The 19,557-nt window shown below is 47.5% G+C and overlaps 1 protein-coding gene across 3 annotated transcripts in view; it reads right to left on the bottom strand.

The window, feature by feature from the left end:
* LOC147706848 (exportin-5-like) overlaps positions 1-19,557 on the bottom strand; it is a 1,626,836-nt gene that overhangs the window by 60,342 nt on the left and 1,546,937 nt on the right. For 2 of the 3 annotated variants that reach the window (XM_086926008.1, XM_086926007.1), the window contains one exon: positions 18,381-18,545. In XM_086926008.1, the coding sequence (XP_086782134.1) occupies positions 18,381-18,545 (165 nt within the window). Of the gene's footprint in view, positions 1-18,368; positions 18,546-19,557 lie in introns of those variants that run through there. The other variant, XM_086926006.1, reaches the window with a different exon arrangement.

Genomic DNA, 19,557 nt, shown 5'->3' with positions numbered 1-19,557 from the left:
CAGCAGTACTTTTGCTTCATAGTGGAGAATTGTTTTCTTGTCTTCTCTGGATTCTGAATAAGAGAAGTTCTGTCCGTTTTGTTTTTGGGTTCGAGCGCGAGTGAAGTCGGAACGCGCTGTTTTTGCAGAGTGTTTTTTCACGTCTGCCTCTGAAGCGGGAACGGTGTTTTCTGTTCCTTGTGGGTTTGTCTGATCTTGACCTGCCGGCATTTCAATTCATCTCTGCTGTCAGGAGAGGGACGAGCCACGGACTAAAAGCGGACCGTCTTGAAGTTCGACTGAGCTGTGAGTTACACGCACGCGTGAGATTAACGCGTTGCACGGAAATAATGAACTGTGATGTTTAGACTGTGTCATGCTGAATGCATAGAATAGTATTGGAATCCTTGTTGTGTTTACTGAGAGCGGAGTGTAGTGGGGCTAGCCTTCTGCGCACTGCCGCTACGAAGCAAGGCACTAGTGTCTCCTGATTTAATTGCCAAAGCGGAAGATAGTGGGAAGGCCTACATCTTGCCGTGTTTGGAGCGCGCCCTTAGGAGAGACCTTTGGAGTTGTTGAAAGGGAGCGGAAGATAGTAGTAGGAGGCTACATCTTGCCGTATTTCCTGAAGGAATTTATTGTACATTCTGGCATCACAGACATGCTAATTGGAAGAGCATAACATTTATAATTTGAGAACACTTATTGGGTGGAAATTCACACGTTTAATTTAAAGCACAATCCTTTCCAGGAGGGGTAGGTATAGCTATGTTACAAATAATTGTACCTTTATACTAGGGGTGAATTAGAAATAATTGTTGTTTATATTCCATAGGAAATATTGCGGCAGCTATACACATACCATGATACAGGGAGGAGGTGGAGAGCGTTGATTGAAGAAAGGTGAACCCTTTATCATCATAGAGAAAGAGGAAGAGAGATAGGGTTTTCGAAGTGAACAGTTATAACCGGTACACTGTTTTTTCTTGTCTTTCAGCCTTCCCTTCCCAGCTGCCTCCTTCCTTTCCCTTCCTTGGTCTCCTGTTTTTTCCCTCGCCCTATCGCTCGAACCCACTGTGTTTTTATTACCAGTGTGTTGGTGAGATCGGGAGGTGGAGTTTTATGTGCATCATCCGGATCCTGCAGCGTGGAGTCTGACAGAATCACGAACCCACGAATTGCATTCTGCCTGGTCCGGTTGGTGTACATATGGCCACCTTGGATGATGTGTTGAGGGCTTTGGCTTTGGTTCAACAAGAACTAGTAGCGTCCAAGGCTGAGGCGGTTGCTCTGAAGGACAGGGTCGAACAATTATCAAAAAACCCTTTTTCTTCAGGTGCATCACAGATTCAAGTAACTGTTCCTCCCCCTATCCCTTTAGCTACTCCCGAACGGTATGGGGGGGATCCACGCAAAACACAGGCTTTCATGACGCAGATATTGCTGCATTTTTCTTGTAAGCCTGCGTCTTTTCCTACGAATCACTCCAGGGTAGCGTTTGCCATGTCATATTTGGTGGGGGATGCAGCCAATTGGGCAGTGCCCTTAGTTAAAAGAGATGATGCCATGCTGTCAAATTGGAATGTGTTCAGGGAGGAGTTTGAGAAAGTCTTTGACAGAAGGGCCACTAATTTCAGTGCGGACAAGGAGTTGTTATCACTGCGACAGGGGAGAAGCGACTTGATAACATATCTAACTACTTTCAATCGCTTAGTAGCGGAAACGGAGTGGCCAGAGGGTAAAAGAATGTCCCTGTTTTATCAAGGTTTACGGGATGAACTGAAGGATGCAGTAGCACACATAGACCCGCAGCCCACTACTTGTATAGATATGGTGAACCTGGTGTTGCGGTTGGATGGTAGGTTGACTGAGAGGAGTGGGGATAGAAGGAAATGGGACAGGGGCTATGCCCGTAATATAAGTTTTCCTTCTAGGGCTACGGGTTCTGCAGAGGCAGGGGTGGAGCCAATGGAAATAGGAGCTATCAGCCCCCCTTTATCAAAAACTGAGAGAGAAAGTAGAAGAGTCCAAGGTCTCTGTATGTATTGTGGGAAGAAGGGACACTATGTAAGAGAATGCCCTTCAAAACCCAAGACCTCAAATACTTGGAATAAGAATCAAAGGGTGGCGGCTTCTAGCACGGCCAGAGAGACGGAAGAAGGGCAATCATCCTTGCCTAAGGCGGAAGAGATCCCCGACTGGAAACTTACCTCCTTGTCATCTTCTGGGATAGGGGAAACTGAGTCCCATTTGGTGTTAGAGATGTCTTTGGAGTGCGAGCAAAAAATCCATGCTGTAATGGTGATGTTAGACTCAAGGCGACAGGGAATTTCATAGACAACGGGTTGGTGAATCGTCTGTTGTTACCTAGAGTACCCCGAGGTAATCCCGAGGAGGTTTTAGCAGTTGATGGGCAGCCCATTAAATCGGGTCTCATAACCGAGAAAACTGCTGAGGTGGAGTTAGCCATAGAAGTATCAGAAGGGAGACACGTGGAGAAAGTGGAGCTGAATATCATAGATGCTCCACAATATGAAATAATCTTGGGAATGCCATGGTTTATATACCATAATCCTTCCATTGACTGGAAGTCCCGTACCGTGCATTTCGCTTCAGGGTTCTGCAAGGAACATTTGGTACCTTATGTATCTTCTCCAGGGGCAGTGCTAGCCTTGCAATTTGTGGTGGCTACAGCGGCCGAGAAGGAGGTGGTGCTTCCAAAACATTATGAAACTTTTCAGGATGTTTTTAGTGAAAGCAGAGCCGAGAAGCTACCGCCTCATAGGGCCTACGATTGTAGGATCGACTTGATTGATGGGGCAGTGATTCCTACATGTCGGGTATATGCGTTGTCTGTGCCCGAAACTGCTCATTTAAAGGAGTACATCAATCACTATGAGAGCATAGGATTCATAAGACCGTCACGGTCCCCTGCAGCCTCTCCACTTTTCTTTATAGCCAAGGCCAATGGTGATTTGAGGGCATGTGTAGACTACCGCGTCTTGAATAAAAATACCATCCGGAACCGTTACCCTCTCCCCCTCATCACCGTGTTGATCGATCAAGTGAGGGAAGCCGTGATCTATACTCGCTTGGATTTGCGAGGGGCTTATCACTTGGTCAGGGTTCGAGAGGGGGACGAGTGGAAGACGGCTTTCAAGACGCGGTATGGACTATACGAATATCTAGTCATGCCGTTTGGGCTTTGTAATGCCCCTGCGGCGTTTCAGTTCCTGATTAATGATGTGCTGAAGGAGTTCATTGACTTGTTTGTAGTCGTGTACATAGACGACATCCTGGTGTACTCGATGGAGGAAAATTGTCATGTGGAACATGTTTGCAAGGTACTGGCCAAGTTGCGAGAACATAGCCTTTATGTGAAACTCAGCAAATGTGAGTTTGGAGTGTATAGTGTGGAGTTCTTGGGAGTAATGATCAGTCCAGTGGGGTTGCAAATGTCAGAACGTAAGGTGGAGGCAGTGCGTGACTGGCCGGTTCCGGAAAATGTGAGAGAGGTCCAGAGTTTTCTGGGCTTCGCGAATTACTATCGCGCTTTATTTTGCATTTCTCGTTGACTGCTGTGCCAATTACCAGACGTTTGAGAAAGGGTAAGCCCTTCGAGTGGACTAGGGAAGCAGGTGAGGCCTTTGAAACGCTTAAAACCTCATTCATCACAGCCCCAGTGTTGTCACATCCCAATTTAGAACATCCCTTTATTGTAGAGGCTGATGCTTCGGATGAAGCTATCGGGGCGGTGTTGTCACAGAGAGATGTGGGTACAGGGCAGTTGCACCCGGTGGCCTTTCTGTCAAAGAAGTTGAGTTCGGCTGAACTCAACTATACGATAGCTGAGAAAGAGTTGTTGTCGATCAAGAGGGCTTTTCAGGAGTGGAGGCAGTATCTATGGGGGGCCCTTCATACCATCACAGTGTATACAGACCACCGGAATTTGCAATTTATGTCCTCTGCTAGACACCTAACCCAAAGGCAAATGAGATGGATGCTTTTTTTTTGCTGAATATAATTTTGTAGTCACCTTCCGTCCAGGGTCTGAAAATAGAAAGGCAGATGCCCTATCACGACAGTCTATGCCAGCAGATAGTGTGGAGGAGAGACAGGCCATCATTCCGGAAGGGAAAGTCCTATGCATAGTCAGAGCGGAGACCTTTTTGGATGATGTACAAACTTATCAGTATCCTGGAGGTTGGAAGTCATGGGCTCATGGCGTAGCAGAGAGGAAGGTGAGAGATGGGTTGCCTTTTTACCAGAATAAATTATTTCTGCCCTCAATACCGTTGCAGAAAAAGGCGTTTGTTTGGGGTCATGAGGGAGAACTGGCGGGACATCCTGGTGTTCGTAAAACCCTCGAAATTGTCCAAAGGCATTTCTGGTGGCCTAACCTGGTTAAGGATGTCAAGACATGGGTGGCTAGGTGTGATATCTGTGCTAGAGCAAAGGGAGTAACCTCTAAAAAAGCGGGGAAGCTTCTTACCATGCCTACTCCCAGTCAACCCTGTCAGCATATAAGTTTGGATTTTGTGTCGGGCCTTCCGTTGGACAAGGGGTTTTCCGCCGTTTTGGTGGTAGTAGACAGCCTCACCAAGATGGGACACTTCATCCCCTGTAAAAGCCTTCCGAATGCCAGCCAAACGGCACAACTTCTAGCTAGCAATGTTGTCCGTTTGCATGGTATTCCTCGGGTGATAGTGTCCGACAGGGGACCCCAGTTCATCGCCAGGTTCTGGCGCATGTGGTGTTGTGCCCTGAATATTGAGTCTAATCTGTCTACCAGCTTCCACCCACAAACAGACGGGCAGACTGAACCAGACTTTAAAGAAATATTTGAGATGTTTCTCTAAAGAAGCTCATGAATCCTGGGTAGATCTTTTGTGGATGGCAGAGCTTGCCTACAATAACACCTGGCATAGTTCAACGGGAATGTCGCCATTCAAGGCTAATTTCGGGTTTGATGCAAAAACATTGCCGATTGACATACCCCCCGATCTCTAAGACCAGCCCTCTGTTAAGGAAAGGGTATTGATGTTGAGGAAGGTACACAAGGGGGTGCAGGTACATTTGAACAGGGCAAAGGAAGTGTACAAGCGGTGGGAGGATCGCCGCAGGATAGAGAGTCGTCAATATGTGGTGGGCGATAAGGTCTGGCTGTCTACCAGGAACATTAAGTTCAAGTTGCGCAGCGTGTTCCACCCCAGGTATATCGGCCCTTACTCCATCGTGAAACAAGTGAACCCTGTAACATACAAGCTGAAATTGCCAGGTTCCTTACGTATACACCCTGTGTTCCACGTACAGTTGTTGAAACCTGCTCTGTCCTCTCGTAGGGCGGCCCCTCCGCCAGTGTTGTGTGATGGGGGAATGGAATATGAGGTGAGGAGCATAAGGGACTCGAAGTGGAGTCGGGGTGTTCTGAAATACCTAGTTTCACGGAAGGGGTATACCGCTGAGGATGATTCCTGGGAGCTGTGTTCGGATGTGCATGCTCCGGCGGCGGTGCGCTCTTTCCACAGGAGATTCCCTACTAAACCAGGCCCTAGGAGGCTCTAGGGAGGGGGACATACTGTCAGGATCTGCCAAGGCGCCTACCGAACATTAAAGACTACAACTCCCAGAATGCCTATACAGGGGGGCGTGGCCCTATATAAGCTGAGTGGACCCATTGCTTCCTGTTCGTGATTTTGTGACCAGCAGTACGTTTGCTTCATAGTGGAGAATTGTTTTCTTGTCTTCTCTGGATTCTGAATAAGAGAAGTTCTGTCCGTTTTGTTTTTGGGTTCGAGCGCGAGTGAAGTCGGAACGCGCTGTTTTTGCAGAGTGTTTTTTCACGTCTGCCTCTGAAGCGGGAACTGTGTTTTCTGTTCCTTGTTGGTTTGTCTGATCTTGACCTGCCGGCATTTCAATTCATATCTGCTGTCAGGAGAGGAACGAGCCACGGACTAAAAGCGGACCGTCTTGAAGTTCGACTGAGCTGTGAGTTACACGCACGCGTGAGATTAACGCGTTGCACGGAAATATTGAACTGTGATGTTTAGACTGTGTCATGCTGAATGCATAGAATAGTATTGGAATCCTTGTTGTGTTTATTGAGAGCGGAGTGTAGTGGGGCTAGCCTTCTGCGCACTGCCGCTACGAAGCAAGGCACTAGTGTCTCCTGATTTAATTGCCAAAGCGGAAGATAGTGGGAAGGCCTACATCTTGCCGTGTTTGGTGCGCGCCCTTAGGAGAGACCTTTGGAGTTGTTGAAAGGGAGCGGAAGATAGTAGTAGGAGGCTACATCTTGCCGTATTTCCTGAAGGAATTTATTGTACATTCTGGCATCACAGACATGCTAATTGGAAGAGCATAACATTTATAATTTGAGAACACTTATTGGGTGGAAATTCACACGTTTAATTTAAAGCGCAATCCTTTCCAGGAGGGGTAGGTATAGCTATGTTACAAATAATTGTACCTTTATACTAGGGGTGAATTAGAAATAATTGTTGTTTATATTCCATAGCAAATATTGCGGCACCTATACACATACCATGATACAGGGAGGAGGTGGAGAGCGTTGATTGAAGAAAGGTGAATCCTTTATCATCATAGAGAAAGAGGAAGAGAGATAGGGTTTTCGAAGTGAACAGTTATAACCAGTACACTGTTTTTTCTTGTCTTCCCTTCCCAGCTGCCCCCTTCCTTTCCCTTCCTTGGTCTCCTGTTTTTTCCCTCGCCCTATCGCTCGAACCCACTGTGTTTTTATTACCAGTGTGTTGGTGAGATCGGGAGGTGGAGTTTTATGTGCATCATCCGGATCCTGCAGCGTGGAGTCTGACATCTAATGCCACACTCACCCCAAACCAAGATGTCCGCCTCCCCAGGAACCAACCCACCAAGCGGCGGTGCGGGACACAATTATTGTGCAAGTGAGGGAAAATTGAGAGCGAGGGTCTGAGCGACCAGAAAGAATAAAATGCAAATCAGGTATTTAAAATCCACTGAGCAGCAAGCGCCGTCACGCTCCTGTCGGCAGTGCGCTCCTTGTCAGGGGAGAGAGATCGTGGACTCGCGTTAAATACGCGTTCCCCCGCTGGCGCATGCGCAATGAAGCGCTGTCAGGTCTAATGCCACACTCACCCCAAACCAAGATGTCCGCCTCCCCAGGAACCAGCTCCGTCACGCTCCTGTCGGCAGTGCGCTCCTTGTCGTGAAGGAACTCTCCAACCCCAGCTCCAACCGACGACATCCCGCCATCGCAAGCCCTGTGTGACTCCCTTGCCACCTTCTTCCACTGCAAGATAGCAGACAGCTTAAAGAACAAGTTACTTACCTTCGGTAACGATATATCTGTAAGAAACATTAGTTAGTGTTAGATTCCTTACCTTAGAATATCCCCAGGCGTCAGTCTGGATCCGGAAACTTTTGCGTAGCAGTACCCCTGCGCGTCGGTAGGCGTCGTCTGCAGGCGTCCCCTGCGGCTCCGCGTCCGTCGTCGGCATCGTGCGCCGTGATGACGTCGCTGGAGTATATAGACGCCGCCTCCGCGTGCTGACGTCAGTTCTTTGCACACAGCTTTTCCGCGCCAGGAGACACAGAGCCATGAGAGAACCAACACTGGTGCCATGTAAAACTAGGGCCCTGAAAGGGATGTCCTTAACCCTAGGTATCAGTTCGCAGAACGGGGAGGATGGGTGGGTTCGGTAAGGAATCTAACACAAACTAATGTTTCTTACAGATATATCGTTACCGAAGGTAAGTAACTTGTTCATCTGAAAGAAACACGTTAGTGTTAGATTCCTTACCTTAGAATACATACCCCAGCAATACCAACCCCGGTGGTGGGTCTGCGAACCAATACAAAACTACACCAGAAAGTCCTGGAGGACAGAACGGCCAAAGAAGCCATCCCTCCGGACTTGACTGTCCAGGCAGTAGTGCCTCGCAAATGTGTGCAGCGAGGCCCACGTAGTGGCCTGGCAAATGTCCTGCAAGGGGACTCCCCGGCCCAGGGCAGTGGTAGCCGCCGTGGCCCGAGTGTAATGGGCCCTCAGCCCAACAGGAGGCTCCTTCCGAGCCAAAGAGTAGCACGCTTTGATGCAGAGAACGACCCATCGAGAGATGGTTCGTTTACAGACCGCCCGTCCCTTCTTCGCACCCACGTAGCCAACAAACAGTTGGTCATCCACCCGGAACTGGCGTGTGCGATCCATGTAAAATGAAAGCGCACGTTTTGGGTCCAGACGGTGGAGCCGCTCTTCATCCTTTGAAGGATGCGGAGGCGGGAAGAAGGAAGGGAGGGTGATGGACTGCCCGATGTGAAAGGCCGAAACAACCTTGGGCAGGAAAGAAGGTCTAGTCCTCAGAACCACCTTGTCAGGATGGATGGACAGGAAAGGAGGTTGGACAGAAAGAGCCTGGAGCTCACTCACTCTCCTGGCAGAGGTGATGGCAGCCAGGAAAGCCGTCTTTAAAGTCAGGAGACGGAGAGGACAAGAATGAAGGGGCTCAAAGGGAGCACACATCAGGAAAGTCAGAACCAGGTTCAAATCCCACTGAGGCATCACAAACGGAACAGGTGGAAACATGTGAGTGATGCCTTTCAAGAATCGAGTTACAATCGGGGATTTGAACAAAGAAGGCTGATCAGGAAGCCTCAAAAAGGCTGAAAGGGCAGAAAGGTAGCCCTTGATAGTGCCCAGAGCAGAGCCCTGCTGGGCAAGAGAAAGAAGAAACAGAAGAACCTCCGAAAGAGGGGCAGAAAGAGGATCCACAGCCTTTGCTGTGCACCATGCCACAAATCTGTTCCACCGACAGGCGTATACCGACTTAGTGGAGGGACGCCTGGCTGCCAGAATAACATCACAGACTTCAGGAGGCAAGTCAAATGGCCTCAACTGCCGCCGCTCAATCTCCAAGCATGGAGGTGGAGACTGGACAGGTTCGGGTGGAGGACCGTTCCCTGCTGCTGCGACAGAAGGTCCTCCTGAAGGGGCAGGCGGATCGGGGGACCGACTGACATGCTGAGAAGCTCGGGATCCCTCGAACGCTCTCTCGACCTCCAGCCGGACCGGGACCGCTCCCGGTCCCGACGTGGGGCCGACACCCGGAGCTCCAGTAGCTTGCGGGACCGCTCCCGCCTAGCCTTGTTGGTGAGGGCCCGGCAGTCGACACAGGAGTCCACGTCGTGGTCGGGGCCCAGACACCGGAGACAGAGGCGGTGATGGTCTGTGACCGACATCGTGCGCTCACAGTCATCACAGTGCTTGAACCCAGGCATCCTATCAGGCACAATTAGAGAAATAACAATCGAAAAACTTGGTCAAAGACCGGAGTACTGCTCTTCAGATCTGCGTCCACTGGCGCAGAAAAAAAGAAGAACTGACGTCAGCGCGCGGAGGCGGCGTCTATATACTCCAGCGACGTCATCACAGCGCACGACGCCGACGACGGACGCGGAGCCGCAGGGGACGCCTGCAGACGACGCCTACCGACGCGCAGGGGTACTGCTACGCAAAAGTTTCCGGATCCAGACTGACGCCTGGGGATATTCTAAGGTAAGGAATCTAACACTAACGTGTTTCTTTCAGATCATCCAGACAGTCCCAACAAACAGCAACACAACAGACCCTCCGTACACCATCGACCACGACTCCCTGCTAGCCTGGGCCAGCGTGAGCATCAATGACACCATCAAAACCATGCGCTCAATCCTCTCCGGCTCTCCGTCAGACCCGTCAGACCCATTCCCGCACCACGTCTTCAACAAAGCAAGCAGCTCCATTACACCCCACCTGCGCAACAACATCAGCACACTACGCGCACGCCTCCACGCCGCAGGGATCTGAGACAAGGCTCTGGATGGGACCACCTCCTTCCTCTACGGCAGAACCCAGAGCGTCCGCCTCCCCATTCCGTTCCAAAGGCTCCGAGATCATCTGCCGCGTACCCCAGGGATCCTCCCTCAGCCCAACGCTGTTCAACATTTACATGGCCCCGCTTGCACATGTAGCCCGACAGCACGACCTCAACATAATGTCCTAGGCCAACGACACTCAACTGATCCTCTCCCTCACCAAGGACCCCATCACCGCCAAAGCCAACCTCCACGAAGGAATGAAGGCCGTCACCGACTGGATGAAGACCGGCCGTCTGAAGCTGAACTCGGACAAGACAGAGGTCATCATACTCGGCTCCAACCCTTAAGCCTGGGACGACTCCTGGTGGCAGACGGCACTGGGGGCAGCCCGACACCCACCGACCACGCACGCAACCTGGGAATCATCCTCGACTCAACGCTCTCAATGACCAAGCAAGTCAACGCCGTCTCCTCCTGCTTCAATACCCTCCGCATGCTCCGCAAGATCTACAGATGGATCCCAACAGATACAAGAAAGGCAGTTACCCAAGCCCTTGTCAGCAGCAGACTCGACTACGGAAACGCCCTCTACGCGGGAGCCCCGACGACTACAATGCATATAAAACACCTCAGCACGACTGATCCTCGGCGTACCACACCATGGCCACATCACCCCCACCTGAGAAATCTGCACTGGCTCCCAGTCAACAAGAGGATATCCTTCAAGCTCGTCACCCACTCCCACAAGGCACTCCACAAGACCGGCCAGCCTACCTCAACAGACGGCTCTCCTTCTACATCCCCAACCGCCAGCTATGCTCCGCCGACCTCTCACTCGCCACCGTCCTGCGCATCCGAAGAACAACCACCGGTGGGAGATCCTTCTCCCACCTCGCCGCCAAGACATGGAACACCCTCCAACTGAGCCTACGACAGACCCAAGACCTGCTGACCTTCAGGAGGATACTCAAGACCTGGCTGTTCAATTAGTAGCGCCCCCCCCCCACCCCATCCAGTGCCTTTAGACCCTCACGGGTATGTTGTGCGCTTTACAAATGATTGATTGATAGGGTGGGGGGATCCTTAAAGACATACGGAGAGAGCTAAGCCAGCTGGAAAAGGACATTAAAATCTTGGAGCAGAGTCTTTCTTCAGCAGAAGGGGGGAAGGCCTGTGCCAAACTGCGCGACAAGCTGACAAGAGTATGCGAATACGGCAGACAGAGAATGCAAATTCAGGAGTAAATATCATGTAGCACGAGTGTATTGGGAGGGAGATCGCCCAGGGAAGGTTTTAGCTAATTTAGTTCGCCCATCCAAGTTCTCAAACTATATAGCCGAAAATCAGGACTCGGAAGGGGAAATCCACAAGAACCTCCCAGACCAATTGTGTTTTACAAGGCCTTATACACCTCTCAAAGAGGACAAGCACTTGAACTCCCTCAATATTACGAGGACACAGCTTTAGCGTGGCTCGATGATACTCAACGGAAATTTTTAAGTGACAAACTGGAATTAGACAAAATCACTACGCCCATAATGCAAATGCGTTCAAGGTGTTCACCTGGGTCGGAAGGCCTTCCTATAGCATTTTATAAGACATTTGAATCAACAGGCCCGCATACTAAAAGAGGTCTTCTATGAAGCCAGGGAGGAGGGGTGTCTCCCGTAACCATGAGAGAGGCCCAGATTGTCTCACTACTCAAACTAGATAAATCCCCGACCCATTGCGAGTCCTATTGTCCCTTTTCAGTTTTTAACTGTGACACTAAAATACTGGCGAAGGTGCTCTCTAACCGGCTTACTCTCCTGATGGAGCGACACTCAAATACTGGTGAAGGTACTCTCTAACCGGCTTACTCTCCTGATGGAGCGACTGGTCCTGCCGGACCAGTCTGGGTTCATCCCTATTCGCGCTACATCTCATAACCTCCGTGCTACAGGATATAGATCCTAACAGATCCACTGTTGCGGTGTTCCTTGATGCCATTAAGGCATTTGATTCGGTGGAGTGGGATTATCTCCTTGGTACCCTCCGATAAAAAGGGAATGGCCCCTGCTTTTCTGGGTTGGGTGTAACTGTTGTATACAAAACCAATCGCTACTGTGCTTCTCAATGGTGCCCGATCGGCTGGTTTCACCGTTTCGAGAGGCACACGGCAGGGCTGGCCTCTCTCCCCCATTTTGTTTGCCCTAGCAACTAACCCCTGGCTGCAAAAATTAGACAGCACCACAAGGAACGGGCATTGGTATATCTTTCCAGACAGCTCCTCATTTCGTTACACGCGGACGATATCACACTATATGTTAAGAACCCACAAGACAATCTTAATCCAATTTTGTGAAAAACATAAATTGGGCCAAGTCAGCAGTGTTTCCTCTTACTGGTTCGACTAAGCCGCACCAACTAGACTACCCATTGTTCTGGAAGTGTGATGAAGTTAAATATCTGGGTATCCGAGTTACTCGGGACAAAGAGGAGCTGATGCGTAATAACTACGGAGTCATAATGGACAAAGTAACGAATCTTTTACCCAAATTGTTATATCTTTTTACTAATATTCTGTACAATCCAGAGAGGTTTTTTTAAAAACACTAAAAATGCAAGTTACTCGGCTAATCTGGTGGGGAAGACAAGAGAGGCTGAGCTTAAGCTTGCTGATACTGCCATACTCACAAGGGGGGGGGGGGGGGGAGGGGTTTGAAGTCCCCAATTTTGAATTCTATTACTACTGCGCTCGGCCACACTTTGCAGTGTACTGGTTTCACCCGCCCCTATTCATGTCGTATTTGGCAGTGGAAGATGGTCATATGGCCCCTACACCCCCCTTAGGTTACCTCTTTACTTCAGGAGGGGGACGAGTACGGTCCACGGTCGATTGCATCAACATGGCTTGGAGGAAGATTGCCGTCAAACTGAATGCCCCAATGCTGTACTCGCCCAGGATGCCTTTGGTGCATCACCCGTCTTTGCAGGTTACCTACGCGGGGCAATGTCGTCGGATGCTAGAGGCGTTACAGTACACTACTTAGGGGGATCCTTACATAGGAGGTAACTTCCGCACTAGAGAACAATTTTTGGGCGCTCATGATCCCACGATAATGGACCTCTTTGTGTACAGTATAATCAGGCAAAGCATCAGAGCCGCTGTACCGTCATTTCCCTCAGAGCCACCCACACTGCCACCGCTGCATGCACTTCTACAAACTGAACCCCCGGGACATGTCACCTCGCTATTATACAAACATATACAAAAGGCCCGACATCTTTCACCCCACTTGCCCGTGCGGAATGGGACACAGACCTGGACACACCGTTAACTGATGATCAATGGCAATTTGGCTGCAAACAGACAGAAGCCCTTACTGCTAGTAGTCGATTGCGGCTCATTCATTATAAATTTTTACATAGTTTATACTATACCCCGGCTAAACTTTATAAGTTCGGACTATGTGAGGAGGATAGGTGTGTGCGATACGGGGAGGAGGGGGCGAATTTTTACCACTTTGCATGGCAATGCCCGCAGATATTGGACTACTGGCTACAGGTGCTCGAGGGCATGTCCTGAATGTTAGATATACAGCTCCAACCGGACCCGGTAGTGGCGCTACTGGGTTGCACACAAGACATAGTTACTGTGTACAGAAAGTTCCTTGCATTGGTTTTCCTTAAAGTCAACCGCAGAGTGGCTTGTAAATGGGGACGGGGAAGAGACCCTAAATTCAAGGAGTGGATACAGGACCTGACTACCTGACAGGAACAATCGCTGTGTTATGGCGAGTTGCTCCCGGCTAAGTCACGTCCAAAAAACATCTGGAACCAACTAATCGCATATCTCCTCACAGGAAACCACAGAGTCGACCCAGGAGATGGGAAGAGATGGCTCATGTCTTTAGGAGTGAGGCACCCTGCACTCTTCCCCCCATGGGGGTAAGAGGGAGGCACAAACATTGTGAGTAGGTATCACGAGGAAGTGTCTAGATAAAGTATTGAGGGGAGACATGTTCCCCGGGTCTTTCAAGCTGAATTAAGTCATGACCTGCCCCGATGGATGTTGTTTCCTATATAATGTTGTTGTCATACCTCTCTAGGATATAGGCTTGAAGGTGTTGTTCTGTATTTTATTACACTGCAATACAGGCGTTAAGGGCTTGGGAGAGGGAGTGGTTTTCATTTATTTCTCAGGGAGGGATTGTTTGATCAATGCTAGAATTGATGGTCCTTCATAATGTCATTTGGTGGTGTATCGATTGAGAAATTATTAATGAAATTAAATAATAGCTTGAACCAACCAACGCGGCCGGCCCGATGTGGTTTTAGGCAGCTTGCTGTGAATCCTTCTTCTGCCTATAAAGCTTTGCAGAACATTACTTTGCGTTGCTTGCCCATTCAGGGCTGTAGGCACCATGCTGTGGTCAATACTTCTTACCAAAAATGGAAGGATCACTTGTCCTGCATAACATTGGGTATGCGGGAACGGTTCTTTAATCCCAATAAAACACCCTCATACACATGTTCACTGATGGTAACGTTAAGCGGTATATTTTCGTTCTCCGCTTTTTCTCACACGTGTCTGGATAATCATAGGGTTTAGTGGTTATGCAACCTCCACCTGGAGGTAATACCCTTTGTTAAAACAGTAGTGACCAGAAATGGTGCTCGTGAAAGGTGAAGTGTGTTAAAAGTCTCTAGGTTCCAGATACAATTCTTTATTCTTTCCGGGTTCTTAGAGGCAATAAAATTGATGTGGGTGATTAAGAGCTATTATGACTCAATCACGCAAAGAATGTGAAAATAGGTCGACATGTTTCAGCCCTCATTCGCCAGGAGGTCGGGTGGGCTTTCTTCAGGACCAGGGGGTGAAGTGAAAAGAAGTGAGAGTTACTCCTAAGTATTACTTAGTGTATCTATTACAGAACTTCATTTGAGTTGTAGTTCTAAACGGGTGATATACCGCTTAACGTTACCATCAGTGAACACGTGTATGAGGGTTTTTTATTGGGATTTAAGAACCGTTCCCGCATACCCAATGTTATGCAGGACAAGTGATCCTTCCATTTTTGATTAGCTATAATTTAACTATAGGGAATTGAACGGATCACGATTTCCTCTCCTCCCTCATAATCGATTGACAATACTTCTTACCTCCAATAAAGGTTTTTGAAAAAAGAAAATAATTGGTCATCATCATCAGAGACTTCCTGTTACTTAACGTTCAACTCCGAGGGACTTTGTGCAGCCCCAAACAAGCTGTATTCGTCCAAATTGTCATCCAAGAGTTGAGTTGGTAATAAGGCTTGAACCCTACTAGGAGAAGTTAATGCGGGTGTCAGTCTCTAGTTTTCCTGATCTAGATTTTGGTGTCATCAACGAGGTCGTAGTCGGTACACATAAAGTCATTGAGGAACCATCGACAGGCATTGGTATTAATGTCCCAGATGCAACAGGCATAGATGACAATACCGTCATCGACGAAACATCTCTTGTCATCTAGGATGCAATGGGAAAGATAGTCGACGAGAGAGTTGTCGATGGTAGACTCGTTATTGATGTAGGCAACACCATCGACAAAGCACTCGTTGTCATAGTCGGGATGGTCGTCAGAATCTTCGCCGCCGCCGATTTTCTGAGTATCTTTACCATCGACGACAAATGACCTTGACTCGTCCACGAAGACGCCGTCAACAATGAAATTGACACTGACCAGACTGAAACCGTGGCGACGGTTGTCGCCGACACAGTTACTCCGACAACAGTCAGTGAAGGTCTTGTCGTCGATACTGCCATGGACGAGCTGTCCGTCGACTGGTCTGAGGAGGGCTTTTTAATAGCATGTTTTACCTTCACCAGAGGAGCAGGAGGGTCTGAAGCTGATTTCTAAAATAATTTTTTGACAGAAATCAAACTCTGATGCGAAGGAGACGCTCTGGGAGGCTGTTTTTAGTAGCCTCTGAAGACTTTTTATGCGTCTTCTTTGGAGGTTGCTGCAAGCAGTGACCTGGAGAGACATCCAGTTGTCTTTTTTAGACTTATTTGAGGAGGATCTTGAGGAACCTTCGCTCTCCTCAGAAGATACAGGGTCCTCCCTGTCTTTAATCCTCTGCAGCCATAATAACAGCCTCCCCTCACGGTTCTTTAAAGTCTTTCATGAAAAAGTGCAACCTACCTTACAATCCTTTGGTTTATGATCAAAATAAAGGCATTAAAGGAAATCTTTATGGTGGTCATCGATGTGCAGCTTTTTCTTTCTGTAAGTACCACCTAAAAGGGCCGTTTTTAGGTGTGTCCAACATGAAGAAATAAATGGAATTCACTCAGGTACAAGAATTGTAGTTGAAACAATACCTTGAATCCAAGAAAAAAACTGAAATCGAGGATAATTAGAAGTTATGAGGAAAAAACTGAGCAGAGCTCAGTGGAGACTCCCTAGCCCGACGTGTGGTAGAAAATCTGGGGGACTGGAGCTCCTTTCAGGATGGTTCTAGTGGGTGGTGTCAGCTTATTGGTTTTTCTCTTAAGTTTGGTCCTTTTTTAAATAAGGACTTAGAAATGTTACTAAATATGAGGCCTTAGGCCTTTTAACTACTATGTCTATGGTGACATTACCTTTATAAATGTACGGGAGACTCCAATCTCGACGGGAAAGGACACAAGCATGTGAATCTATGAAAGATACCCCAGTACTGGATAAGGGGCCAACACAGTGAAAGCCACAATCTGTGCAGGATCTGCGCAAAAGAATTGAAACTCTGAAAATGGAGCAAGATGCTCTAGATCCAGAGCAGTCACCAAGGCCAAATATGTGCTATTTATTTATTTATTTGGTGTTTTCTTTGGCGCAAACATGACCCTGAGTGGGCTATTAGAGCTCTAGAGTATGATTCCCCAGAGTTTTGGTAGAGCCAACAATCCTCGGTGAACCGTTTAGTGCCGTGATCAGATTGGTCCACTCTAGGATGTTCGGAGTGCTTTTCTGTGGGGAAATTCGCAGGAATTCAGTTTTATGGGGGTTTTGCTTCAAGTGATTGCTGGTTAGCCAATGGATGGTACTCTTTAGTGCTTGGTTCATGATATCTATCTCTTCTGTCGATGTAATCTTGATGTAAAGGTGTGTGTCATCTGCGTACATGCGGAAGGAGATGTTTGCTTGTTGTAAGGTTTCTGTGCGTGGCTCTACGTACAGATTGGATATTACAGGGGATAGTGTCGAGCGCTGAGGAACTCCGATCAAATTTCTGGAGGAAGCTGATAATGTTTGGTTGACTAAATTTTTGTGTTCTATTCTCTAAGAATGATCTAAGCCATTTTAGGACTGTACCCCCTAAATCCATCCTATTTTTCAAGGGATCTAGCATTTTGGTATGGTTAACCATGTCGAATGTGGAAGAAAGGTCGAGTAGGAGACCGGTTTCATTGCTGTTAAGGGCAAGTAGTGCATCATCCACGATATGCAGAATCGCTGTCTCAGTACTATGGTCAGGTGGAAATCATTTAACAGATTAAATTCAGAGATATGTTGCCTCAATTGTTGTTGTATGCATTTTTTCAAGACTTTGACTAGCATGGGAATATTTGTAACTGGTCCGAAATTGTAAGGGTCAGAGATGCTATGTGCATCTCTATCAAAACTGGGTCCAAGGATACGACATTGAGGTCGGAGTCATGGAACAAAGTCATTGATGTCAAGACCTACCTTTGAAATAGTTTAACATTGGGAATCTCAGGCTTCCTTTTGTAATGCTTCCTGTGCTTCTTTCTGGAGGACGTGTCCTGTCGTAAGAAGTGGCCCGTTTTGAGGATTGGCTGTCCAAAGATAAGCAGAAGGCAGTCCTTGTACAAGACTGAGATCTAGAGAGATGAAAGCTCTGATGTTTGTCTGCAGCCCACGCCATGAACAGCTTCGCCTCCCACTCTTTAAAGATCTTGGTGTGCATAAAGTCACACTTCTCACATGACTTAGTATTTGAGCCCCATTCACCACACACAGTAGTTGTGAGAGTCTGACAATGACATTGTTTGTGACAGGGAAGAAAGTTTCAACCCTGGTATTTTTAGGGAGATAGTCTGTCAAACACTGCAAAAGGACTATCTGTGAGGAAATGTTCTCAGGAGAGCAAATCCAATTTGCTTTGAAGGGGGGGTGAAAAAAGGAACAGTGATCTGGGGTGGCTTTTTATATAGCTCCACGATGTCTTATCTAGTGTTGTTCCCAGAGTCAAGGAGGCACCTACTGGCGCAAGGGAGACGTTTCTAAACTTTCCAGATCCAAACTGGCACCTTGAGTAGATTACAGAGATGATGAATATGTAGCCATCAGCAATGCATTACCTACTTTGTACACCGTGACACGAAAAACATGGTTACATTTTTTGATTTGTTTTAATTTTACTTAGTGGGCCCAACAAAAGCTTCTTTGGCAGGCTTCTTTCAGCACATTGAACCCTTTGAGAATTTGTACAATCATTCCCAATCACAATGAGTTTTCCATCTGCCCCACAAAATACAATGGCCAATGTTAAGTCGTTTGTGTGCACTGTTAAAGTCTTACCCCAATGAAGCATTGGATAAGTTGTTTGAAGTGATATTTCCTTAGGGTGTAGTCCTGTGGTGAAATGGATGCACTAAGAACTTTTTTATCATATGTCGACAAGAAATTATCTTTAATTTCGGGGATTCGATTAAGAACTTCCTTCAGTTCTTTGTATTGAGGTCGCTGCAGAAAGAAGAAATGGAAATTTTTTATAGGTGTATATAAAGAGAGCGAAGAAAAGGCAGTATGCTCAATGGCGAAGCAGAAAATATTTGACAATAAAGTAACAGTGAAAAGTTTTAAAAAACACAGTTTTGTATCTATTTTAACATTCTGAAAAATTAGCTTTTTTCCGAATTTGAAGACCATAAACATTAGCAGAACGGTCAGAGTGGATTGACTTCCCCCATATTTCTGTAGGCAATTGCCCCCACCACAGAAGTATGTACTCAGTCCACTCATACCATTTTTACCCTTTATTAGGTCACAAACATTGCAATGAAGTTTATTTTTCAAGGCAATTTGGAGTATTACAGTCATTGGTGTGAAAACAAAAAGAAAATCACAACTCACCCATGAAGGGAGGTAAAGGGACAAATCCACCTATCCACCCTGGTTGGTAATCTCAAGTTCTTTCAATTATGAGCCCAAAAGAGCCTCCCTGTCCTCGATAATGCAGGGGGCATTCACAGAATCCTCTCATTTTCACATCACTGGCTGAGAAATCATCAACTGATCTTTTATAGAGGGGCTTCTCCAGTTAATCTTCATCTAGTGCTCAAATTCAAACCAATAAGCTTGCGATTTTCCCAACCCTACTACATGTGTTAGTGCGCAGCTCTCACCCACACCCGCTTGTGCATAATATAGAAGGTTCCCTTTACATTTAGAAAGTGGACTTGCGTGTTAATGTAATCTAAAGAGGATTTTCAAACTTGTTTTCTATAAAGTTAGAGGACATGGATTTGTCTAATTTCATATTGATAACATGTCCCGAAATCTGTTTTGCATGTGGACTTTTTTTTTGCAAAACTTCTAAACCTTTGCTGGCTCAGAAATTACCAGATAAATATAAAGTAAATAACGACAGATATATCAATTGGCAGAGGAGGTGCGGTAGTGAGAGAACTGCTGAATAATGTGAAAACTTTGTTGATTATACTTGAGCTTTCTTTCGCCCACCTCCTATACAATT

This window comes from Lissotriton vulgaris, chromosome 6, assembly GCF_964263255.1.
Source record: "Lissotriton vulgaris chromosome 6, aLisVul1.2, whole genome shotgun sequence".
In the NCBI taxonomy this organism is placed as follows: domain Eukaryota; kingdom Metazoa; phylum Chordata; class Amphibia; order Caudata; family Salamandridae; genus Lissotriton; species Lissotriton vulgaris.
This window is presented reverse-complemented; position numbering and strand designations above follow the sequence as displayed.